This window comes from Myotis daubentonii, chromosome 3 (genome assembly GCF_963259705.1).
Source record: "Myotis daubentonii chromosome 3, mMyoDau2.1, whole genome shotgun sequence".
NCBI classification, from domain to species: domain Eukaryota; kingdom Metazoa; phylum Chordata; class Mammalia; order Chiroptera; family Vespertilionidae; genus Myotis; species Myotis daubentonii.
In genome coordinates this window covers 2048426-2074207 of record NC_081842.1, presented here as the reverse complement: position 1 = coordinate 2074207, position 25782 = coordinate 2048426, and the positions used below count along the sequence as shown (strand labels likewise).

At 62.8% G+C, this 25782-nt stretch overlaps 1 protein-coding gene across 1 annotated transcript in view; it reads right to left on the bottom strand.

Moving 5' to 3' along the window:
• ITSN1 (intersectin 1) overlaps window positions 1-25782 on the bottom strand; it is a 148725-nt gene continuing 122943 nt past the window's right edge. The window contains exons 29-39 of the mRNA XM_059686380.1: window positions 16294-16415; window positions 14455-14561; window positions 10834-11017; window positions 9162-9260; window positions 8527-8694; window positions 6388-6600; window positions 4481-4602; window positions 3440-3522; window positions 2740-2823; window positions 1971-2144; window positions 1-402 (exon numbers count right to left, since the gene is read on the bottom strand). Of these exons, the coding sequence (XP_059542363.1) occupies window positions 254-402; window positions 1971-2144; window positions 2740-2823; window positions 3440-3522; window positions 4481-4602; window positions 6388-6600; window positions 8527-8694; window positions 9162-9260; window positions 10834-11017; window positions 14455-14561; window positions 16294-16415 (1505 nt within the window). The 3' untranslated portion in view covers window positions 1-253. The remainder of the gene's footprint in view (window positions 403-1970; window positions 2145-2739; window positions 2824-3439; window positions 3523-4480; window positions 4603-6387; window positions 6601-8526; window positions 8695-9161; window positions 9261-10833; window positions 11018-14454; window positions 14562-16293; window positions 16416-25782) is intronic.

The window sequence follows — 25782 nt, the reverse complement described above, 5'->3', positions numbered from 1 at the left end:
CGGCGGGCAGCGGGGTTCCCAGGCCCCTCCACGCCGCGCTGAGGCCTGCAGTGAGGACAGAGGGAAACAGAGTTTTGGTCCATAAAATGGGAGGTTGTTTGGGGGGGAGGATTGTCGAGAATTACTCCTACGTCGCTCAGGGCCTTTCTTCGCGGTCCGTGGCCTGTGGCTGCCCCGCGCGCTGGCCTTAGGCGAGCAGCACCGGCCGGGGGCATCGGCCGCCGGCTGGACCCCGGCGCAGCCTGGCCGCTCCCTAGGGCTCGTCGAAGAGCTGGAGGTCCAGGCGGACCACGATCTCCCCCGTGGGCACTTCGTGCAGCAGGAGACACTTGGTCACCGGGCCCTTGGAGCCCTGGTCCCTCTTGATGTCGGCCACGCGGATCTCCGTCCGGCCCAGGAAATCTGAAAGGAGAGCGGACAGGCTGCTCAGGGAGGGCTCCGCCTCGTCCAGGCTCGGACCTGGTGGGTGGGGACGCCCGCGAACCATCCTCTCCTCCTGCGAGAAGGCAGCGAGGTTGGCCCACGGCTCGGTGGCCCACGGCTCGGTGGCCCACGGCTTGGTGGCCCGCGGCTTGGTGGCCCGCGGCTCGGTGGCCCACGGCTTGGTGGCCCACGGCTTGGTGACCCGCGGCTCGGTGGCCCACGGAGCAGGAAGCAGAGGAGGGTGGGCGTGGAGGAGCGTCCGGAAGGACTGAGATGCAGACGCGGCTCCCACCCCCGGGCCTCCCTCGGGCTGCAGCTGCCGGGAGGCCCCGCACACGCAGGGGTCACGGGAGCCGCCCCACCTACCGTGGACGTGACGAGCACGTCTGGGACGAAGCTGGGCGGTCGCTCCCCCAGGGCTGGCACAGGGCGCGCTCTGCCCGTCAGACACTGAGGACGGGCGTGAGCCATTTAAACCTGGCAGGTCTATGGGACACACGATGGTGCTACAGGCCTCTGACAGCTCCTGGCTGCGGCCTCTTAGGACCCAGGCTCTCGGCACAGGCTCCCGTGGAAACCGGGAAGCTGGTCTGGTGGGCAGACACGGGCTGATGCGCGCCCCTCCGCCCCCTGCCCCTGCAATTCACGGGGAAAATCTCTGATGTAAAAACACCAGGACGGTCCAGCCAGCGTGGCTCAGTGGTTGAGCATCGACCTTTGAACCAGGAGGTCACAGTTCAGTTTGATTCCTGGTCAGGGCACATGCCTGGGTTGCGGGCTTGATCCCCGATGTGGAGCGTGCAGGAGGCAGCCAGCCAATCGATGATTCTCTCTCACCATTGATATTTCTCTCCCTCCCTCCCTCTCTCACTGAAATCAATGATATATATATATATATATATATATATATATATATATATATATATATATATATATATATTTTTTTTTTTAAGTATGAAATGTTTAAAAGAGAAACAATGCCAGGAGGTTCAACACGCACCCAGCAGGGCGTCACTGTGTCGTGCTGCTTCTGTTCAGGAAGAAACCCAGCGCAGCCTCCAACCTCCCCGTGTCAGAGTGAGAGCAGCAGGGCTCCCCGAAGGCCCAGACCGAGGCCCCTCGCCAGTCCCGGCGGCAACGCACCCTCCGGGAGACACTTCAACCGGAAGGGCAGGTGGGCCTCGCCCCGTCACTGCCGGCCACGCCCGCTCTTTCCGGGCTCGGCGACCCCGAAAAGGGGGGGGCGTGGAGCAGCAGCACAGGCCGCCCTGACCAGCGGCAACGCCACCAAAGGACACGCGGACGCGCCTCCCGCTCAGCGCCGGTGTGTCCGATCACAAGGCCTTTGGCCGAGGCTCCGAGTGCGGCCTCTGTAGCCACCTGCTCCGGGGAGGCACCGGCCCAGGTGCTTGTCGGGGGGCGGGACCCCGAGGCCCAGGCGCTGTGTCTGCTCCGAGCGCCCGGCAGAGGAGCTGAGCCCCGCCCGGCTCCGGCCGCGCCTCCGGGGGGAGCCCCGGGCCCACCAGGCCTGGCTGCCGGGGACTCACCGTCCGGGGAGAACTGGTCCCTCTCGAACACGGTGATGCAGAGCACCTCCTGCTCCAGGTCCCGGATGAAGAACTGGCAGGTGGAGTTCCACTTGGGGTTCAGGGTGTCCTGCATGGTCTTGGTGATGTGGCACTGGGAGCCCATGGTCACCTCGCAGTATGGGTTGCTCTTCCCTGGAGCGAACAGGCCTGCTGACTCCCGCCCAGGAGGGCTCTCGGGGCGCAAGGTGGGTTCTCGGGGCGCAGGGCGGGCTCTCAGGGCAGGGGGAGGGCTCTCGGGGCGTGGGGCGGGCTCTTGGGGCGCGGGGCGGGCTCTCGGGGCGCAGGGAGGGCTCTCGGGGCGCAGGGCAGGCTCTCAGGGCACGGGATGGGCTCTCGGGGCGCGGGGCGGGCTCTCGGGGCGTGGGCGGGTCACGTCACGTGGGCAGCCCCGCCCTCTGCAGCCACGTCTACTCCCTCACTACACGCTTAACAAGTGGCAGAGGCTGGAGAGCCCGGCAGCAGCTCCCGCACCGGCATCACTTAAACTCGGAGCCCATCGCAGTGGGCGACTGGCACGGGGCCGCCCTCCTCGCTCTGGCCCGAGACTGGGGCCCGTGTGCTGGGAAACGGGCCACGCGGCCTGCCCGAGGGCAGACGGTGGGAGGGAGTCAAGGCACAGAGCAGGTTCTGAGCAAGTGCTGGAAACCATTCCGGAGGGAAACACGGGATGAGGGAACCGCATCTGACTGGGCCGGGTGGTGGGGTGCGGGGGCGCCCGGGGCCTTACCGTGGGACCGGCAGGGCTTCAGCTCGATGCCCTCCACCACGTTCACCATCAGCCTCCCGATCCCCGTCGCCCTCTGCGAACGGACTGCGACGCGGAAAAAGCAGCCCAGATGCTTCATCAACCGCGGACCCCTTTCCGCCCTGCCCGCCTCCGCTTCAGGCACCTGCCCCTTCAGGGACCCTCCTCCTCGCCTTAAACTCTGCGTCTGGCTCCCCGAGTCTGCCGCTCCCCATCCTGCACCCCACTCCCCTCCTCCGACACCTCCACCTTCCAGGGCCCCCCGCTCCCACCCCCGCAGGTGCACCCTCCGCTCTAAGGGCCCCCCGCTCCCACCCCCGCAGGTGCACCCTCCGCTCTAAGGGCCCCGCCCCCCCACACCCTCCGCTCTAAGGGCCCCGCCCCCCCACACCCTCCACTCTAAGGGCCCCGCCCCCCCACACCCTCCGCTCTAAGGGCCCCGCCCCCCCACACCCTCCGCTCTAAGGGCCCAGCCCCCCCACACCTCTGCTCTAAGGGCCCAGCCCCCCCACACCCTCTGCTCTAAGGGCCCCCCTAGGCGCACCCTCCGCTCTAAGGGCCCCCCCAGGCGCACCCTCCGCTCTAAGGGCCCCCCAGGCGCACCCTCCGCTCTAAGGGCCCGCCCCCCCACACCCTCCGCTCTAAGGGCCCCCCAGGGCCCGCGGCCGGGCAGCGGCCTCACCCAGGTACGCCTTCTCCCGCTTCTTCTTCTCAGTCTCTATGTAGAGCTCGGACGCCGCTTTGATCTTCTGCACCCAGGCCGTCCTGGAAGGAGAGGCGGAAGGTGGGAGGACCGGGAGGCTCTGGCCGTCCGAACGCAGCTCCGGGCTCGGCTGCACTTGGCCCAGCAACACGGGCTCAGAGGGCAAGTTCGTTCGCCACGCGATGCTCACAGTGACCCCGCCGTGGGCAGGAAGGCACGAGGGGCGCGTGTAGGGATGTTCCCGAGACCTCATGGCGCCCGTGGAGGAAATCGGTGTCCTGGGCGCTCCTTGGGCGATGGGCCCACGGCTGCTCCCCTGCCTTCTGGGAGCAGCACACGCCTGCCCGCTCGGCCAGCTCGACCGGCCAGGCTCTGGCTCCCTAACCGTCAGGGAAGAGGGACCGCGTCCCATGAAGGGGCGGACACCACAGGCAAGCCTTCATCTTTCAGGCCCATCTGCACGGAACCGGCCCATTTCCACGTGGCTCACGCTCCCTGCACGGAACCGGCCCGTTTCCGCGTGGCTCACATGCTCCCTACATGGAACCGGCCCGTTTCCGCGTGGCACACGCTCCCTGGAATGCTCTGGCCTGTGTCCACTCCTCCCGGAAGCCGATCTGTTTCCTTTGGCTCCAGGCAGACACTGAAGCAAAGTGCCCACAGCTCCGGGGTCCAGAATGTCTGTCCACAGGAGCGGGGGGTGGGGGGCCTATTAACCCCCAAGGCGCTTTCCTTTTGCTTCCTGCCGCCTGGGAGGCCTGAGCTGCTCCTTCACCTCAAAGAAATGACGAAGATTCCTGCCCAGGAACTCCTAGCAGATGAGTGTCAATTCTTTCTATTTGGAAACATTCCCGCCACGTGTCCACCTCCCGGAGCTCTAGAAGCAAGGACAGGACCTGCCCGCCCCCTCCAGCCAGAGGCTGAGGCTCGGGATGGGGAGCGTGGGCCTGCCGGCTCATTTAATGCCCCACATGGGCTGCACCTGGCAGGACCCGGTGCCAGGGAGGCGGCGGCTCTTACCTCTCGTTGATGCTCTCTGCTCGGAGGGTGTAGACTCGGTCGATGTGGGAGATGTGGAAGATGGGCTCATCCCCAGACGGGTCGGTGGGTAATTTTACTAGAACCTCATTTAGGAAAATGGGCTGAAAAATAATGCACGGGCATTATAAAAACCAGATGGCATCTGTGTTCCGGTGAACTCGAGTGCGTGTGTGTGTGTTCTAGTAAACGCTACCAGAATAATGATTCTGTGTTAGCATCAACTTTCATAGGTAGCAAATCCTATATAATAACAGGGTAACATGCAAATCGACCGAGGGGCGGATTCACTGGTCGCTATGATGCGCACTGACCACCAGGGGGCAGACGCACCATGCAGGAGCTGCCCCCCAGTGGTCAGCGTGCTCCCACAGGGGGAGCGCCATTCAGCCAGAAGCCGGCTCATGGCTGGTGAGCGCAGTGGCGGTGGCAGGAGCCTCTCCCACCTTGGCAGCAGCGCTAAGGATGTCCAACTGCCAGCTTAGGAGCAGGCCTAAGCCATCAGTCAGACATCCCCCGATGGCTCCTGGACTGTGAAAGGGCGCAGGCCAGGCTGAGGGACCCTCCCCACCCCGAGTGCACGAATGTCGTGCACCGGGCCTCTGGTTATAAATATGGGACTCCCCATTTTGCAGGTATTTTTTAAAAATATATTTTATTGATTTCAGAGAGGAAAGGAGACAGAGAGAGAGAAACATCCATGATGAGAGAGAATCATTGACTGGCTGCTTCCTGCACGCCCCCTATTGGGGATGGAGCCTGCAACCTGGGCCTGTGCCCTGACTGGGAATCGAACTGTGACCTCCTGGTTCGTAGGTTGACGCTCAGCCCGGAGTCCCGCCGGCCGGGCTTGCAGGCATTGCTAAGTCCTTCTGAATGAGAACCTGTTTTTCCTGCAGCAAACAGCCGCCATCAGCCTTACCGCCAAGCAATCCCTCCGAAGATTTCCATACACAGTTGCTAGGGGAGATGTAGGTGTGTACACTGTTCTTTTTCTGAATGAAGGTTAATACTGATTCAGAGAAAACGCATCTGTCAGAACACCCCACAGGGCCAACTGTAGAAAAACAGTGTCCTGTGACAATAAGACACACAGCACAGCGGGCACGTGGGAGCAGACTAAATGAGTGGCTCAGGGGCGCCCTGCCCGGCGACTGTTCTGATCGGCTGGAAAAGTGGGGGCACGGATGTGTCAAGTAACCTTGGGGCAGTTTGGAGGGGGACCCGGGATATTGGGAAGGTGGGCACCTCTCCTGCGCCCGCCTCATCTGCACACTTGACCGTGAGCCCCGCCAGGGCAGGTGTGCCTTCGTCGGGTCGGGGGGCCCGCAGCAGCCGCTGGGCAGCTAACGGATGCACATCCACCGCCCTGAGCGCTGCCCCTCCTGGGAGCACAGGCGCCGCTCAGAGGCCGTGTGGGTGGGTCCCGACCACCGCAATGAAGCGGGTGGTGGTCTTTTTGCTGGGGGGGGGGTCTTGCCTTCAATTTATAAAAAACACAATTTCAGCCCGGCCGGCGTGGCTCAGTGGCTGAGCATCGACCTATGAACCAGGAGGTCACGGTTCGGTCCCCGGTCAGGGCACAGGCCCGGGTTGCAGGTTCCATCCCCAGTGTGGGGCCTGCAGGAGGCAGCCAACCCATGATCTCTCTCATCATTGATGTTTCTATCTCTCTCTCCCTCTCAATTCCTCTCTGAAATCAATAAACATATATATTTTTAAAAACAACACGATTTCTGTGAAGGTCAACAAGAGAAGCTCAGGAAGACGGGCACGCAGTCACCCTAACCCTGGCCTCCCCTCCCCTCCTCCTCCCCCCACGGCCCCCTCTGGACTCTCCTGGGAACGGCCGCCCACAGCACCCGGTCGCGCCGCCGCGTGCGACTCACGGTTTTGTACATCTTGTACTGCAGGTTGGACTTGGGGCTGAAGACCTTGTCGGTGCCCGAGGAGCCCAGCGGCTTCACGATCTGCGTGAGCAGCAGGAAGTCGTTGAAGAGGAAGCCGTACAGCTCCTTGTTGCTCTTGGCCTTGTAGAGCTTCCCGCTGTGCAGGAACTTGCGTGGCCCCAGGCAGTTGGTCACCGAGTTGAACACAAGTTGCTGAGAAGGAAGACAAAGCCCAGAGAAGGCAGGAGGGAGGCGGGTCAGGCGGAGGCTGCCGATTCTGCCTCTGAAAGCAGCTGCTGCGTCGGACCTGGGGCCGCAGGACCTTGGGATCATCGCGCTGGCCCGGCCGCGTGGCTCGGCGGCGAGCATCGACCCAGGAACCAGGGGGTCATGGTTCCATCCCGGTCAGGGCACAGGCCCGGGTGGCGGGCTCCATCCCCAGTGGGGGGCGTGCAGGAGGCAGCCGGTCAATGATTCTCTCTCATCGTTGATGTTTCTATCTCTCTACCTCTCCCTTCCTCTCTGAAATCAATAAAAAAAATAAAAATAAAAATGAATAAAAACAGAGAATATCGTGCTGAGCGAAATAAGTCAGACAGGAAAAGTGAGACCATAGGATCTCACTCGTGTGTGGGACATAAAACCTAAAGCAACAAATGAGCAAACAAGACAGACAAAACTCATCAATCCAGTATGGGGGCTGCAGGGGGAAGGGCACGGAGGGGGAGTGAAGGGTAATGGGGGTCAACCATATGGGGACAGAAGATCTGACTTTGGTGGTGGGCACACAATGCCACATACAGACGATGCATCCTAGAATGGTACCCCTGAAACCTGTATAATCTTATTAACCAATGTCACCCCAATAAATTCAATTTAAAACAAATTGTAAAGGCCTGCTTTGAAGACCTTGGGCAGTGCAAAGCTCAGGGGGCCGAGTGCTGCCTCACACAAAGCCGAGCAGAATAAACACTGCGTTGGTGCGAGTCAACCTCATCCAACTCACCGGTACTGAGTACAACTTTCTCCCTGCGACTTCCCAAACCTTAAGAGATGGGCCTGAGTGCTAAAATGCAGCTCTATCACCCCCCACCTGACTCTATCATCCCCACCAGGCTTTTTCATCCCCCTGACTCTATCACCCCTGGCTCTCTCACCCCCTGGCTCTATCCTAGCATGCTCTCGCATCCCTGGCTCTATCATCTCATGTTATAACCCCACTGGCTCTATCATCCCGTGCTCTATCACTCACACACACCCGGGCTCTTTCATCCCCCCCTCTATCATCCCTGGCTCTATCATCTCGTTCTCTCCCTCCCTCCCTCTCTCTCTCTCTCTCTCTCTCTCTCTCTCTCTCTCTCACACACACACACACACACACACACACAGGCTCTTTCATCCCCTTTCTCTATCATCCCCCCTCACTCTATCATCTCATGCTCTGCACCCCTGGCTCTATCATCGCATGTGAGCAGGTTATGAAGGGGCAGAGGAAGACTGAGGCAGGAACAACCTAAGGCCTATGTTTTTGACAGCAGCAGGGAGACTGAGGGAGAGGAAGGCCACAGCTATACCCAGGCAGCAACATGATCCAGGCAAGTGTCACAGTCCCCATGTGCCCACACTCGGGCCTCGGGGAGATGCTCCACCCAGCATCTCTCTCCAGAAGTGCGAGCCCTTCAGCTCCCCGACCGCAAAGATCCCACGGATAACCTCGGAGGGACACCGAGCCCACAAACAACAGCCACAGCACAGACAGCGGCACTGCCTGTGTGGAGAGGGCGAGCACAACAGCAGACAAGAGAGGTCCATGACGTTAGGTACTGGCATGGTCAGGTTTGAAACACACAGGATGGGTGTTAACATGTGTTAGGAAATAAATGAGGAGCAAGGCCACCTGTGCAAGAAACAAGACACTAGAAAGAAACCAGCAAATCAGAGAAAATGAAGAGAGCTGCTGGGACTGGGAAAGACAGTAACTGGAATGTAAACATTCAAGGGATGGGTTCAACAGCACAGCAGAAGTAGCTAGAGCTGTGGGCTGGGAGGGGGTGGTCCGTGATCTGTCCCCTTCGGGCTGGCTGCCGGGGGTCAGCGGGCCCGGGGCCGGTCCCATGCCCACCCCACCAGGCGGCGAACCTCGGACAGGCCTTCGCACTGCACGTGGGCTTGGATCCACTCCAGCCGGTCGGAGTTCTCCTTCTCCCGCACCCCTTCGTTCACCTGGGAGCACAGCTCCTCCGCCTTCTCCAGGGCGAGCCTCAGGTGGCTGTGGTCGGGGTGGTTCTCGGGCGTGTTCTCCAGGATCTGCAGGGGAGACCGGAGCACAGCGAGGTGGGGGGGGGGGGGCCATGTTCGCTGTCCTGAGGGCCAGGACGGCAGAGGCGCCACGCGGGGAGGGCATGGCGGGTGCAGCCACTCCCTGCTGGCAGGGCCCCTTGGGGGACAGGGGACGGGGGGGAGGGGGGGCTGCCACATTACTTACACTTGGGGTGGGAGGGGGTCGTGGCACCGAGCCTGCACTAGGGACAGAATCAAGGTCTCAGCTCTCACTCCCAACGTTCAAGGTCAAAGCCACTTGGTGGCTGGGCTGAAGGTCGAGTATTATTAGCTCGTTCGGGATAAACAGCTGCTCTTTCCGGGACAAACAGTGCAGATGCTCCAGCCCCCGTTGGTGCCCGATTCCACCCACGGACAGGGGGGCGCCGGCCGGGCGCCGGGGCCCTGGCGCCGGGGTGAGGGCCGTGCCGCCCGCGGAAAGGGGGCGCACTCACGTTCTTGATGATCAGGGGGTATCTGGTCACTCGCTGCATGGGCTTCAGGATGAAGCTGGAGAGCGGCATCCCCTTGCAGCGCGGGTCCGTGGCCAGCCTCTGCGGGGAGAGGCTCCTTCAGGCGCGAGCCCGGCCTCAGCGCCGCTGCTGCTGATTCACCTGAGCGGCCGCGGGGAGGGGGGCGGGCCGCGCCTGGCCGTCCGTCCCGGGTCCAGGCCCTGCCGTAACTCAGCCGCCAGGTGCCTCCCAGGGGCTCGCCGTTCCTCTCTCAGGGAGGAGATGACGGACTACTTCTCCTGGATATTTGCAAAAATTCCCAACAGCCCCAGTGCAAGGTGAATAGAAATGCCCTGTCGGTCCCAGGACGCCGAGGGCTGTGCCGCAGGCTGTGCGGTGGAGCCTGCCCACGCCCGGGGTCAGGGGTCAGGGGTCAGGACTCCGGCTTTGGGGCCTGCGGGTGTCTCCCCCATGGACTCCCCACCTCTTTCTTCCGTCCCTTGTGCCAATTCTGTCCATTTATCTGGAGGAAAGAGTCCTTCCGTCCCCCAAAGTGATCCTCTCCACAGTCACGGGGGGCGGGGGGAGGTGGAGAGGAGCGGAGGGGGGGATGGGGGGTGGGCAGTGACGGCTCTCAGGGCATCGGCGTAACCATGACCGCCCAGCTGGGGACTGTGGGCGCTGCACCAGTGGCAGACGCCATTCTTCCAGCAGCAAAGGCCTGTCACACCTCCAGGGGTGAGGCTGGAGAGCTTCTGGGCGGGGGGGGGGGGGGGGGGGAGGCGAGGAGGGGCGACCAGCTCTGGCCCTGGGCCCTGGGCCGGTGTCAGCATCTCCATGAATGTCAAGGGCATGGGGATGAGCTCCTCCAGCTTGTGCCTGGAGGACCCACCATGGCGCCCACCCGGCAGCCCAGCCCTGCTCTGCAGCCTGCAGCCCCAGACCGACTTCTCCCCTGGCACTGACTTCACAGCGCCCCACGCACTGGCAGCAAACAGCTGCCTTTAATGCTGAGGAGAGCCTGCAGGGAGGGGCCTCAGACACATGCTGGGCGGATGGACGCCTGCCCCTGGGCATCGGTGCAAAGACAGCGAGTCATCAGCAACACGTTCTCTATTCAGCGAAACCTGCCCGTTTAACAGACGTTATTTATCCCCTTTTTTTATTTCCTCTGGGAGAGGTGGTGAGGCTGACCTCACCACCCAGGGACCCCCCCAGGCCACGGCCTACTCCCCGGGCCACAGACACAGGGCCTGGGCCCCCAGCAGCACCTCCCCACATCCCCTCGAGGACGCACAGGTCTCCAGACCCCTGCTCCCCCCAAGGCAGAGGCCCTGGCACGTCACACGCCCCCCACTGGCTGCCTGCGGTCGGAGCCCTTCAGGAAGCACCAGGCGGGGCAGGAACAGGGTCGCTGGGGCTGCAGGCCGCCCTCCAGGCGAAGGGCAGAGACCAGCAAGGAGCGGAGGTGCCCGGATGAACCAGAGCAGGAAACCCGGCCCTGCCCGCCCTCCGGGGCCTGAGAATGAGACGGGGAACCTTAACCCGAATCCCAACACCACCAGCACCTGGACAGCAGCTCCTTTAGCAGAACGTCGCCTTGAATTAGCCCTGGACACACCCAGGGCCCCGGACGGCCGCTGGGGGCAGGGTCCCGCCCAGCCCGGCTCCTGACCTTGACGAAGTCCTTGAAGTCGGGGGCCTCGTCCGTCTTCTGCTGGATGAGGGCCGCCCCATTGAGCTGGCAGCTGCAGAAGCGGATGTAGGGCTGCATGTGCGGCAGCTGGGCCGTCAGGATGTCCCCGATCATCTTCACCGGCATCCTCTCCCCCGACATCTTCTTGCGAACTCTCAGCGCTCTGCGTGGAGACACGGCAGGTGAGACCCGCCCTCGCGCTGTCCGCCCCCCCGCCCCCCGGACAGAAACGGGACGTGTGTGAGGGACAGGAGCCCAAGGGCCATTAAAGGGCCTATGTGGGGACGGGGACAGAGAAAGACAGGAGCCTAGTGCAGCGATGGCGAACCTTGTGAGCTCGGCGTGTCAGCATTTTGAAAAACCCTAACTTAACTCTGGTGCCGCGTCACATATAGAAATCTTTTGATATTTGCAACCAGAGTAAAACAAAGACATATTTTTGATATTTATTTTATATATTTAAATGCCATTTAACAAAGAAAAATCAACCCAAAAAATGAGTTCGCGTGTCACCTCTGACACGCGTGTCGTAGGTTCGCCACCACTGGGCTAGTGCCACGGGGGCCATGAGAGTGTTCCTCTTGGATGTGACAGCTGTTTGCTGGCTCTTAGGCATAAATCCAGTTTTCTGACGGACAAATACAGGGTCCGTTCTTCAGTCACCCAGACAGGGTCCCTGTGTCAACGTGTCCCTTGTGGGGAAGGACGCAGCCGGTGTGGCCCTGAGAGAGCCTGTTTCGGGGCCAATCCCGCCCAAGGGAAATACGGTGGCCAGGGGACATGCAGGCTCACTTTCAGACTAAATAGCACGTAACTAAGGTGGCACATCGGCTACCACAGGAAAACGATCCTATTAGCTTCACAAGGCCAAGTACAAATGATGCCCGACTCACTGCCTCCTCGCTGCGGCTAATCTGACGTTAACCTGAGGAGAGGAGTTCTGAAGAGAGGAGCCCAACATACTAACAGACCAGTGGACCCAGACATGTGTATCCTGGCAGCCAAGAGGGCCTGGAGGGCCTGGCGGTGTCTGCCCTGGGGTCCGGCTGCACTGCGTGTTCAGGGCCATCCCTGCCACCTGTAATACGTGACCCCAGCACTGGACTCTAGGAAAGGGCACTGAGCTTCTCCCACAGAAAGGATAGCGATGCACTGTGAGGGCAGGACCACAGCAGGTGAGGCCCTGAGTGTGTTCTGCCTACCCTAGTGATCATGGGGGAAGGGGGACAGATGGGTGGATGGATGGATGCGTGAGTAAATGGATGGGTAGGTGGATGGATGGATGGGTGGGTAGGTGGATAGATGGATAGATAGGTAGATGGATGGGTAAATGGATGGATAGGTCGGTGGGTGGGTGGGTGGATAGATGGGTGAGTAAATGGATGGGTAGGTAGATGAATGGGTGGATGGATGGATGAGTGGGTGGATGGATGGATGGATGGATGGATGGTGGATGGATGGGTGGATGGATGGATGGGTGGGTGGATGGATGGGTAGGTAGATGGACGGATGGGTGGATGGATGGATGGATGGATGGATGGATGGATGGATGGGTGGATGGATGGGTAGGTAGATGGATGGGTGGGTGGATGGATGGATGGATGGGTAGGTGGATGGATAGGTGGATGGATGGGTGGATGGGTATGTAGATGGATGGGTGGATGGATGGATGGGTGGATGGATGGGTGGGTGGGTGGATGGATGGATGGATGGGTAGGTGGATGGATGGATGGATGGATGGATGAATGGGTAGGTGGATGGATGGGAGGATGGATGGGTGGGTGTGTGGATGAGTGGAGGGAGAGAAGACACAGAAAGGCCTGGGGAGCCACTCCAACCCCACCTCTGTGGGCCAACCCCTTGGGGACACGCCCATCCCCTCCCTACCCCCACGGAGAGCTGTCCAAGCAAAAGGCTCTTTAACCTGCAGGTCTGTTTTCCCAAGAAACCCTCTGAGTCTATTGTGAACAGCTTGTCTCAACCCTCCAGGCTCAGGACTGGTAGGTTCCGGGGTCACCTCACCCCCTTGCGCCAGGCGAGAAGGCAGCGCCCGCCAAGGGCCCAAGCCCAGCACTGACTACGCACCAGGCGCCCAATAAGAGCACTGCGTGTGGGTGTCACTGTCGCCCCTCCTTACACGTGGGGACAGGGAGGCCCAGGGGGTGGAGTGACTTGCTCAGGGACGCACAGCGGGAACGGCAGTCTGTGAGCCCCTCACCCTCCACAGGCCCCTCCTCAGGGAGGGGATGGAAGTCCCTCCCGGAAGCCCCTGGGTCGTCTCGATTCTGAGTCTTTCCTCTGAGCAGGGTTTCCAGCCTTCCTCTCCCCTCCGGGCACGTGGACTCATTACCGAAACCCTGGGACACACCAAAAAGTGTATGTTTGCCAATCTGACAAAATAAAAAGGTATAATTTTGATTCACACCGGACATCTATTGTGTTTTTTTTAAAAAAAATAAAATCATGTTTTTACTGATTTCAGAGAGAGAGAGAGAAACATCAATGATGAGAGAGAATCATTGATCAGCTGCCTCCTGCAGGCCCCCAACTGGGATCAAGCCAGCAACTTGGGCCTGTGCCCTGACCGGGAATCGAACCCCTGACCTTCTGGTTCAAAGGTCAACGCTCAACCACTGAGCCTCTCCAGCCGGGCTGTTATCATCTTTTTCTTTGACAATCTGAGGGAAGAGAGGTCAGCGCCCCTGACCAGAGAGTCGGGTGTCGCATGTTTTAAACATCCTGGTGGCAGCCTCCTCCCCGCCGCTCCCGGCTGAAAACGGCTGCCTAGAACAGAGAGCAGACGCTGCACGTTCTGCCCACGGCCAGCTCTGAGCCTCCTCTCTGTCCCTGTCCCTCGCACACACCCTCGAGTAAGCAGGACCTGAACTTGTAAGGACAACACAGGGACCACATTTAGGACAGGCCGCTTTGACCACGTGACCGCAGGCTCAGGGATGGGCAGATCCGGGCTGAGCGTCTCGGGCCCAGGGGGGGAGGCCCGGGCTCCCCGCTGGCCGCTGCGCCGGCCGCCCGGGTCCTAGCCAGCGTGTCGCGTGAGGGCCTGGCAGGGAGCTCGGTGAGGATGTAACCCAATCCTCTCTTTGTACAGGCGGGGAAACCGAGGCTCACAGGGCAGTGAGTCGGGCTCCAGCCGCAGGTCTCCTACCCCTGGCCACTGCCTCTGAGAACGGACTGAAATAAGAAGTCAGCAGTGCTCGGGCCAGGTCTCAGGCCAGGGCTACCGTCTCCACCTGTGGGGACCAGGAATGTCCTGGGAGACCGACATTCGCCCGTGGGAACGGGTCTGAGGGGGGCCCCACGCCAGGATGCAGCCAGCAGCCAGCAGCCAGCAGAGCCGGGTGGCCGGCTCTGGAGATCCTAGACCCACAGTCAGAGAAGACCCTGTGCCCTGGAAAGGGGGGGTTGTGTCTGAAAAGCGTGAGAGCCAGCAAGAGCCATGGTGCTGGCACGTGGAGGTGAGCACCAGGTAGGAGGAAGTGGCACATGCATGGCGGGGCGCAGGACGGACACACGGACGGACACACGGACGGACGCCCAGCATGCAGGGCGCGGCGAGGCGAGGCAGCGGGGTTAGCTTACTTCAGCAGCTTGATGTTACACATAATCAGCTCCTTCCAGTTAACAAAAGTCATAGCGCCCTCTTTCTCTGTGAGCAGCTCAGCCTCCATCAGGGGTTTCTGAAAGATCTGCAGGCAGAGAGGAGCGGGTCAGAGAGCGGGTCAGCCAGCCCGGCCCCGCGCAGACCTGTTCAGAGCGGGGAGCCCCGGGGAAGCCCCAAGCAGAGCCCGCCGCCCTGCCTTTCTGAAGGGGGGGTGGAGGGAGGGGGGCAGGGAGTCCACAGCAGGTCTGCATTGTTTTGCAAGGGGGGCCCTGGAGTGTGGAGGACCAGCCCGCACACCCCAGGACACAGCTGAGGCCTGTACGCAGCCGCCCACCATTGGACCTGCCACCAGGGCGTGGGCACAGGGCACAGGGCACAGTGGGACTTAGATGCACGTGGCGATGAGTGACTCCCTGGGCATCTGAGGGAGGCAGCCCTGCGGCCTTGGGACAGACTGCACTGCTGGGCCTCTGCCTGTGGGGACAGAGCCGGCCCGCAGATGGGGACAGAGCCGGCACACAGGTGGGGGACAGAGCCGGCACGCAGGTGGGGGGACAGAACCGGCACGCAGGTGGGGGACAGAGCCGGCGCGCGGGTGGGGGACAGAGCCGGCGCGCGGGAGGGGGACGGCCGCCTGCAGTGACCACAGGTCCCAGCTGATCCCACGTGGGAGGCAGGTCGCACCCCCCTGGGCAGGGGCCCTCCTGCAGGTCCTGGGGCAGGACAGCTGGTCTCTAAGCGAACTTGGCCGCCCGGACGCTGGCAGCCTGGGAGCCCTGAGCCCTGAAGCCAGTGCTGACCCTGCCGGACACCAGCCCCTGCCCAAAGGCGCCGCAGCTGAGGCTGACGCGCACGCCCTGGTTTGTGGATTAGGACCGTCCAGCCTGCGAGAAAGGGTGCCGTCTTCCATTGGCACCTGCTCGCGGGGCTCGTGGGCCAGGCCCACCGCGGCCTACACTCACTCGGCACCGCGGGGGGGTGGGGGGTGAAGGGGGTACGAGTCCAGCTCTCCTGCTGCTCAGGCAACAGCCTTTGGGGGGGCCTGAGGGGGGCGGGGGTTCTAAACTATCACAGGGCTTTTCAGGTGTCGAGGGACCCTGACGACCAGCTCGGCAGACCCTGCCCTAACGAGGCCCCTCCCAGGTGCAGCCCAGGCTCCTGCTCTGCCTCTCCCGCCCCCTCCCTCCGCCCCCCCCTCCTCCGTCCCCCACTGCAGGGCAGGTGCCAGGGCCGCGCTCGGGGCTCCCGGAGGAGAGGAAGGAGGATCCGTCTGGGTCGGGGTGCGTGGGGACCTGGAGGAAACAGGCTTTTCTCGGGGCAAACGCGACGGTGCCAGCCCGGGGCCGGGGAGGAGCCTGGGCCCGGGCAGCGGCTGTCTGGTGGCTGAGCCCAGGCTCCCAGCTCACATGTCTCTGCCCACGCGACTCCACACGGACTCGCGTGTCCCTTGGCCTGAGTGGTCCCGGCCCCTCCGTGGGCAGGACGCGGAGTTGGCCGCGGGTGGGAGTGTAACTTCCTTTCTTGGGTCAGGTTCTCCCACGTGGCTGACTGTCCAGGTGCTCCCCAAACACCCGGAAGTGGCTCAGGCAGAGGCCGCCCTGCCCGTCCCCTCTGCCCACCAGCAGCAGTTACCTCAGTGACCAGCTGCTGGCCCCCCGACGCCCCTCTGCCAGCGCACCCCCCCCCCCGCACCCACACGGCGGTTACCATGGTGACCAGCTGCCCCCCCACACACATGGCAGTTACCTCGGTGACCAGCTGCAGGCCCCTGTCCCCCCCTCTGCCAGGGCACCCCCCCCCACCCACACGGCGGTTACCTCGGTGACCAGCTGCAGGTCGTTCACGTAATTCTCCTCCGTGACGATGAGCTCGTGGATGTACCCCTGCCGCTTCCTCTCCGTGGGGGTCAGCATATCCAGGAGGTGGAGGTCTGAGCACCCTGGAAAACACACCATCGGGACGATTTAGGTCAAGTCTGCGGGGGGCCAGCTCCACAGTGAGGACCCCGGGGCTCGAAGTTGCTGGGCCGTGGCCTCGCTCTCAGGCAGTGCGGTGGGTTGACATGTGTCCCTCCCCCCCCCCCAACCCTGAAAATATGTTCAAGTCCCAACCCTGGCACTGGGGGGTGACCTTGTTTGGAAATAGGAGGGTGACCTTGCAGATGAGCTCACACTCAATCAGTGCAGGCCCCAGTCCAACGCCCCTGTGTCCGCACAAGAAGACACGACAGACAGACAGGGCGCCCTGGACGTCGGAGGCAGGGACGAGGCATGGACGAGCCAGGACGCCAGCAGCCAGGGCGGGGGCCTGGCACACCTTCTCCCGGAGCCTGCGGAGGACAGGCCCTGCCTGCACCTGGCTGTGGACTTTTCGTGTCCAGCCCTGCGAGGCATCCGTTCCTGTTGTCTCAGGCCAGGCCATGCCACCAGCTGCAGTCATCTGTCACCACAGCGTCAGCCGGCCCCGCAGGCTCACTGCTGCCCAAAGCCACCCCCGCGTGGGGAGAGGGGCTCCGGGCGGCGGGTGCGGGAGCCGGGCATGGCGCCATGTCTGTGCTCACAGAGACCAGCTGTCTCTACTCGCAGGCGAGGAAACAGGCTCCCACGGCTCTCAGTCGGTGGTGGCGCCCAGAGCCCACCCTGACACTCTGCCCCGATGCCAGGCCCTGCCCTAGACCCTGGTGTTGGGTCCGCGCTGCAGGCGGGACAAGGTGGCCCTGTGCTGAGGCCCCCGATGGCCTGGGGACCCTCCAGGCTGGGTGCACTGTCCCGGACCAGGCCAGGCCCCAGCCCGGACACCCGCCGCGAGCCTGCAGGCAGAGCGGGGAACCAGCTGCACACGGGGTGCCCAAGGCCAGGCCAGGCCCGAGACCAGGGGCGCTGAGGGGCGCCCTGCCTCTGCCCCCTTCGCTGGTCCTCGAAGGTCAGGGCTGTGGGCAGAGGCCGCGCCGTGACCACCACTGGAAGGAGGGGGCAGCTCCGTTCTCGGAAGAACCTTCCAGCCAGAGTCACCTCCCTTTTATCAGCGGTTCTTCTTTTCAGCCCAGAAATCCGGTTTGAACGGTAGATTGGGAGGCTCCTGCGTGGTGGGGGGATGGGCGGTCCCACTCGCTTGTTCTCATCCCTTCCCCCCACCAGGGGCGCCTGGAGCACGGGGCGCAAACCCTCGGAGGGACCAGCAGGGACCGTGACCGCATGGCCTGGGAGCGGTCAGCCATGCGCATGCTCGGTCCTGGGGATGGGCTGGGTCGGGAAGCCCGCCATGTGACCAGCTCTCCTGTGACGGCTGTGGGCCGGGAGCTGGAGGAGCCCGCTCTGGACCCGCAGGGGTTCCTCCAGTTTCCATCTCCCCGCGGGAGCCGGGCCCAGGCTGACCTGGTCTGTGCTGGGAGCTCCTGCAGACGGATGGAGCCTCCGGGCGCGTGAGGTCATGGAACTCCTGGCAAAGGCTTCCCTGCGCTGGGGGTGAACTCTGGCCGGGAGCTCCCAGGCCTCGGTGGGTCCCTGCCCTGGCCGAACGCCCCCTCTGCCATGCGGTGGCTCCTCACCCCAACGGACAGGCCGGGACAGGCGGAGGGAAGCAGCCAGGACGAGCCATCATGGTCCGCGCCCATCCGTCCAGGCCTTTCAGCGTCACGGCGGTCATTCCACCGCCACGAGCCCAGCAGGAGCCTCCGTGTCTGCGGACGTGTCAGCCCCAGCCCGGCGGCCGCTCTGCCGGCCTCGGGTCGGTTGTGCTTTTATTGAAACAGTCGCCTCCTCAAGGAGCTGGGATGGAGGCGAGAATTCAGCCACCTCTGCCGGCTGCCCGCCCAGCCGGCCAGCCCCCCACTTCCCGGCTCTCCCAGGACAGCCCCCAGGAACTAGCCTCGAGTTGGGGGGGACAGGCTCACACCCCAGGAACTAGCCTCGAGTTGGGGGGGACAGGCTCACACCCCAGGAAATAGCCTCGAGTTGGGGGGGACAGGCTCGCGCCCCAGGAAATAGCCTCAAGTTGGGGGGAACAGGCTCACGCCCCAGGAAATAGCCTCAAGTTGGGGGGAACAGGCTCACACCCCAGGAAATAGCCTCGAGTTGGGGGGGACAGGCTCGCGCCCCAGGAAATAGCCTCAAGTTGGGGGGAACAGGCTCACACCCCAGGAACTAGCCTCGAGTTGGGGGGGACAGGCTCACACCCCAGGAACTAGCCTCAAGTTGGGGGGACAGGCTCACACCCCAGGAACTAGCCTCGAGTTGGGGGGGACAGGCTCACACCCCAGGAACTAGCCTCGAGTTGGGGGGGACAGGCTCACGCCCCAGGAAATAGCCTCAAGTTGGGGGGAACAGGCTCACGCCCCAGGAAATAGCCTCGAGTTGGGGGGACAGGCTCGCCTCCACTCTCGCCACACTTTCCTGCTAGTGACTCCTCAGCCCAGGCCCAGGCCCGGGCCGTTTCTGGATAAAGGGCAGGAGGCAGCCCTGGGCCGGGACTGGTATGAGCTCCCGGGTTTTCAGGACGTGCCCCCCCGCCCCCCACGGGCACTGCACGGCGCCTGCCAGGTGGGTGTAGGCCCACAGCCTGACGGTCAGTTTCCCCTGGAGAACGTAATGGGCGCTGGACTCTTGCCCCAGAAAACACACGTGCACACCGCACACCACACACACACACATGCACACCGCACACAACACACACACACACACACATGCACACCACACCCAACACACACATGTGCACGCCACACACAACATACACACAAGTGAACACTGCACACAACACACACGTGCACACCGCACACAACACACACGTGCACACCACACCCAACATACACACACGTGCACGCTGCACACAACATATACACCCGTGCACGCCACACCCAACATACACACACGTGCACGCCGCACACAACATATACACCCGTGCACGCCGCACCCAACATACACACACGTGCACACCACACCCAACACACACATGTGCGCACCACATACAACATACACACAAGTGAACACTGCACACAACACACGCGTGCACACCGCACACAACACACACGTGCACACCACACCCAACACACACACGTGCACACCAAACACAACATATACACACGTGCACACCACACAGAGCATACACACACGTGCACAGTTTTGTAGGGTTCACGGGCCCCTTCAAGCTTGTTCCCGGGTCCCATTCACTCATTGGACAAGTATTTACCGATGTCCTCCCGCCAGCCTGGCGCTAACTGCTGGGTGCTGCGGCTTCAGGACGGAAAAGGAGTCCCTGCCTGCAGAGTGTACGGCTAAGAACCTTGGGGCTCAGTGGTCCCCAGGGGTGGGGTTACTGCAAACCCACCCACCCCCGCCCATGAAGGTGGCAGTGCCCTCCCACGGGGTGAAGGCAGAGCTGCCCCACCAGGTTGCAGGTGGTACTGCACCCTCGCAGCCCCAGGCTGAGCATGGACCCTGGGGGTCATCTGACTGGAGCTGATGGCTGGCACTTGGTGGCCTGGACCAGGACCGCCAGGGGGCCTGCCGTGCACAGGGCAGAGGACTGCCCACCCCCAAAGCCAACAGTATCCCCTGAGAAACAGTCACATCCCTGGAAGGTGACCACCCAACCAGCCCAGGCCGACTGCAGCGACGGTGCGATGAGCGGAGGACGCGAGGGGGAACTGGACAGGCCTGTGAGGAAGGATGACAGGGAGGCGCTGGTTCCGGAAGCTCTTCTGAGGCTCCGAGCTTCCCACGTGCAGTTCTGAGCTCAGAGCCAGAGCAGCAGCCGGCGGCCTGGCCGGGTTCGGGCCACTGTGCCGGTCCGAGGGGCCGGGGCCAGTTCATGGTGACCTGGAGGCCTGCTGCCCAGGGTGGGTTAGCGGTACGAGGAGGCTCCACGGTCATCCCTCCACCCAGTAGCCCACGTCAGAGCTGAAGGAGCTGGGGTGGCCGCGCGGGGCTGGGGGCTGTGGCTGCTTGCCCCACCATTCCACCCCATCTCGCCCACTTCCCAGTCCCGGGGGCCTGGAGGCAGGGGCGTGGCCAGACAGCCTCCCCAAGCCCCAGAGCTCAGTGAAAAGCCAAGATCTGGGGGATCCGTCTCGGCATAATGCACCAACGAGGTTGGCTCCAGATAACCTTGTCAGCTCCTGCACTGACCCACGGGGGCTGCGTTTAAAATTCTTTTTAAAAATATATTTTTTATTGATTTCAGAGAGGGAGTGAGAGAGAAACTTCAATGATGAGAGGGAATCATTGATCAGCTGCCTCCTGCACACCCCACCCTGGGGATCGAGCCCACAACCTGGGCCTGTGCCCTTGACCGGGATCAAACCTGGGACCCTTCAGTCGGCAGGCCGACGCTCTATGCAATGAGCCAAACCGGCTAGGGATGCTTTTAAAAATCTTGCTGGTAAATGCTGGACCAAGAGAACCATAAAAGTCTTGAAATAGGCACTTTGAACTAAAAAAAAAAAATCCTTCCTTTGAAAACTGAATATTTAAAAAAAACAAGGGAGTGTGAAAAGCCCATTATTCGGAGCAGAGTGCCTGGGAAAGTCCTGTCAAGGAGAAGGTTTCTTTAGGCTGGAGGGCGAGCCGCCCTCCTGTGGGGACCAGAATGAACGTGGCTGTGGACTCCCTTCCCCAGAGAAACACGGGGGGCCCGAGCGCAGAGGGACTTCCCCCGGCATCTCGGTGTTTGGGGTTCTTGTAACTGCAGCCGCTCACAGCTGCGACAATGCTGCAGCTCACTCCAGAATGCAGCGGTTCTCCACCTTCTGGCCCTTTAAATACAGCTCCTCATGCTGTGACCCAACCATAACATTATTTTCGAGGCTACTTCATCACTGTCATGTTGCTACTGTGACGAATCGTCATGTAAATACCTGATCTGCAGGATGGTCTTAGGCGACCCCTGTGACAGGGTCGTTCGACCGCCAAAGGGGTCGCGACCCACAGGTTGAGAACCGCTGGTCCGGAGGGTTAAAATGACCCCACGCAGAGCCCACACCAAACCCCTCACCTGCGAGCTGGCCTTCGGGAATCCGTATAGTCAGACACGCTCACCGAGTGGGCAGGGCTGTGCGGCCCCTTGGGAAGGAGTGGCGGCTGGGGGCCTGGAGAAAAGTGGGGGGAATCTTACCCCAAAAGGCCGTCTTGTCCCCGGAATGGGACGATGTTCGTAGGAGCGGCCTACTCTACACGAACCGCTTTACCGCCAGAACGACCTGGGAACGCGCGCCCCTTGCCGACAGCGGGAAGGAGACGGAAGCCACTGGGGTAAGGAGTGAGTGCGGCCTCTCTCCGGCCCGCCCACCAGCCCACGCTCTTTCCCCAAAAGGACCATAATTTTGAAAACCGAGCCAGCTCCACAGCAAGCTGGCCACCGAGCAAAGCAAGTAAACAGGCGAGTTCCTGTTACAAAAGGGCCCGAATAGACAGGCCGCTGGTCGGTGAGTATGTATCACGTCCCCATGAAGAGTCCAAGAGACAGAAATGAGCACCACAGTGTCCTGGCCTCAAGGACACTCACGGCCCGGGGACGCAACGGGAAAACGAGGTTTAAATTAGCAAACGGTGCAGAACGGGCCTGCGGCTGGGGGGGCGGGGGCGGCGCAGCACATGGGACTCCGAGAAGTTGGGGATCCCAGGAGGACGATTCGGCCCGAGGCCTGACTCGCGCCGGGTTTCCGCAGGGCCGGGCAGCCGGCGTTCCGCTGGGGGTGTGGGGCCAGCGCGCAGGCAGATGCAGAGGCCGCAGGGACCAGGCGACGGTTCATCTCTAAGGGGAGGATGTGCCGTGTCGCTGAGGACTGTGGCCCAGTCTCTGGCTCCGTGCCCCCAGGTCAGCCGACGCTGGTCCGAGGAGCGCCCGTCCACACGGAGGGCAGCTCCAGGGGTGGCCTGACTGCGGGAGCCGGGCCTCGGCCCCGTCTCTCCTGCCAGGAGAGCCCACCCCCCAAGGCCAGCCCGGCTCCCCCAGAAATGGACCCAACTGCTGCCTCGGGCCCAGGCGGCCTGTCGGGCAGGAGAGGCCGGGAGGCCGCGGGGGAGGGACGCAGGGCAGGGGCTGTGGTCCCCGCGCTGTCCACCGTGAGCGAGGTCCCTGAGCCGCGGGCCTGTGCCTTCCTGCGGTGACAGGGCTGCGGGGCCCGGTCGGGGGGATGAGCAGGACGGGTCCTCGTCCTCCCAGAGCCCGGGTCTGCCGGGGTTCGGGCCTCCTTCCCCCGACTCCGATCCTGGCCGTGCGGCCGGCAGCTCCTGGTCAGTCCCGGAGGCCGCAGAGGTGCGGACCCCTAGGCCTGCGGCTAGCGGGGGTCTCGGGAGCGGGGGGCCCGCACCGCTCCAGCCTGTCCTGGGGCCCCGGCCCTGAGGCTGGGCTGCCCTCCGCTGCTCGGTCACAAGCAGAGGCTCCGATGGCCTCGTGGCTCCGGACAAGCTTGCGTCTCCCAGGAAGGAGCGCCCCGTCCACGCCGCGGGCGCTGAGCAGCGGAGAGGGGTGGGAATGACACGACTGGGGACCAGCCAGCGCCTGATTTCCCGTCGTGCGGGTCCTTCACTCCATTAAAGGCCGGCGTTCTGGCTGCGTAACCGACACCGGAATTTCCGGGGGCGTCAGGGCCCATGGCCTGCACTTGCGCGTGGTTCCCGGCCCGCGGACAACACGCGAGTTTTTCTTGCTCCCTGTGTTTCTGCGTTCGCTGCGCGCCCCTGCGGTATTTGGGGTCTCCTTGCTGGTGGTCGTAACTCAATGCTTTGGGTGCACGAGGCAGATGGGCTGCCAGAGGAGGAAATGTTTTTGTTGGCGCACAGGGAGGAGGCAGGAGTTTTGACTGGAGGCATCTGGGGATACTTTCTGGAACTGGAAGAATTTGAGCTGGGCCTCAAGAGGCGAATGTCAGGCTGGGCAGGCGGTGGGGAGGGTCCCAGCAGGGGGTCCCAGCAGAGGGTCCCAGCAGGCAGGGGTCCTGGCCGGGGTCCCAGCAGGGGGTCCCAGCAGAGTCCAAGCAGGGGGTCCCAGCAAGGGTCCCAGCAGGGAGTCCCAGCAAGGGTCCCAGCAGGGAGTCCAAGCAGGGGGTCCCAGCAGAGGGTCCCAGCAGGGGTCCCAGCAGAGGGGTCCCAGCGGGGGGTCCCAGCAGGGGGGTGCCTGGAGCCCAAAACAGGTGAGAAAGAGGGAAGCAGATGCTGGGGTAACAGGTGTGGATGAAAAATGGGTGCAGGCATAAATCACAGGTCCCTAACTGGCAGGTCATGGTGGGCAGTACCCCCAGGCCTGTAACTTCTTTAGTGAAAGAAGGTAAGCCCTGTCTGCTGTTCGCGGGCATGTGGGTAACACACCCTGGAAATGCGGGAAGTGACACCCCTCAGGGCAGAGCCACCCCCAAGAGAACACACCCTCTCACCAGCTCTCCTGCAACCTCGTCCGCCCCGCTCCCTCCCACCTCCAGGGCCTCTTCCTCACGCCCCCTCCTGAATAATAAGTGCATAAAAGAAGCTGCAAGACTCGTTCCCCGGAGATTTGAGGTCTTGCTTCCCGGCAATTGTCTTCAGTTTTGTTTCAAATAAACTCATAAAAATCCTCTACGACACTGGCACAGGGAGGACAGGTAGCACTGACTGCTAGTGTGAGCGCCCCCCTCACCCTCACCCCCACCCCATTCCCAGCTCTGTACCCACACGAACGCCTTAAACCTTCACCAGTAACCGCTATGCCGTCGCTGCTGTTGCTATTCCCCAGTGCGCAGACGAGGAAACTGAGGCACGGGGCAGTGAAGTACCGGCCAAGTCTCAGTCAATAACTGGCAGCGGGGTCTGACCCACAGCACCTGCTCTGAGCCTCTGTGCCCCCGGCCTTGCCACACCTGCCGGGAAGGCGACGTATCAGCCCGCTCCAGCTGCCGCAACGAGGATCCCCAGTCCGGCACTTAGACAACAGAAACATTGTCTCAGCCTGGAGCCTGGAGTCCAAGATCAAGGTGCAGTAGGTCTGCTTTCCTCAGGGGCCTCCCCGCTTGCAGACAGACACCCCGTCTCTGTGAGTCCTCACGTGGCCTCCCCTCCCCCGTGATCATCCCTGGCAACGGTGCTCAAATCTCTCCTTACAGGGACGGAGGCAGGATGGAGGCTCCGTCCAATGCCTCATCTGAATGATGTTAAGGCGCATCTCCAAACACAGCCCCACTCCGAGGCCCTGCGGGTTATGGCTCCAGCATGTGAATCTGGGGGGGACCCAGTCGAGGAGGCTCTGAACTGCGGAGCGAGGCGGCTGCATTGCACCTTTGGCTGCAGAGCAGGGGAGGTTCGGGCTGTATGCGGGAGGGTCATGGTGGCAGCTGCTGGGGGGACCAGGCTGCGGCCCAGGAGCCCACGCCCCTCGGAACCGCCGAGGCGTGTCTGAAAGCCCAGTGTCCCTGCTGGCCCGGGACCGACCCAGCCCGCCGCGGGGTGCACGCAGGTGTCCGTAGCTGTGACGCTTCCAGGGGTTCTGACGGCGGCCAGGTGGGGCCCCTCACCCACCCGAGGGGGAGGCTGTGCCCGTCCTGGCGGCGGCGTGAGTGGAGGGCGCCCGGCGGCTGAAGCGCAGGCCCCGAGGCAGGGCGCTCAGGCCGCTGCTCGCAGGGGGGGCGCTGGGTGCCTGGGCCGCGCTGCCACCCCGGCCCACGACCCCACGGCCAGGGAGGACGGTCACCCGCCACCCACCTTCCTTGTCTGGATGGGACACGGAGCCCAGAGGTGCCCGGCGGCTGCTGTCAGGACACTCCTGTGCTCGGTCGCCCCCGCGGCCAGGGCAGCCCGGGCACCGCTGAACGTGAGCCTGGCCGGCAGGAGGCTCTGGGCCCAGGGGGAAGGCAAGTCCCAGTGGCGTCTCTCATGGGGTCCCCGGGGCGCCCCGCACTCCGCACGCTGACCCCTTTGGAACGCCAGGGCGAGCCCGAGCCGTGACCCTCTCACGGAGACAGAACCACACAGCCCTCCATCCTCGTGGCCAGGACGGCTCGCTTCCTGTTCTGGGAGTTTCTTTGACACGATGGTGCCTTCCCACCCAAAGGCTTGTGCAGGGGCCTCGGCCACCGCGGGGCTTGGGGGATACTGACCCCGGGAGGCACCCCTCCCCCAACAGCGGCACAGCCTCTGGGAAGGAAGGAGCCTGTGGGACGAGGGGACAACCAGGACTTTCCACACACTGTCCACCGCACTGTCCACCCGAGGGCTGTCCACACACTGTCCACCTCAGGACTGTCCACCACACCATCCACCCCAGGACTGTCCACCCAGGACTATCCACCTCACTGTCCACCCCAGGACTGTCCACCCAGGACTATCCACCTCACTGTCCACCCC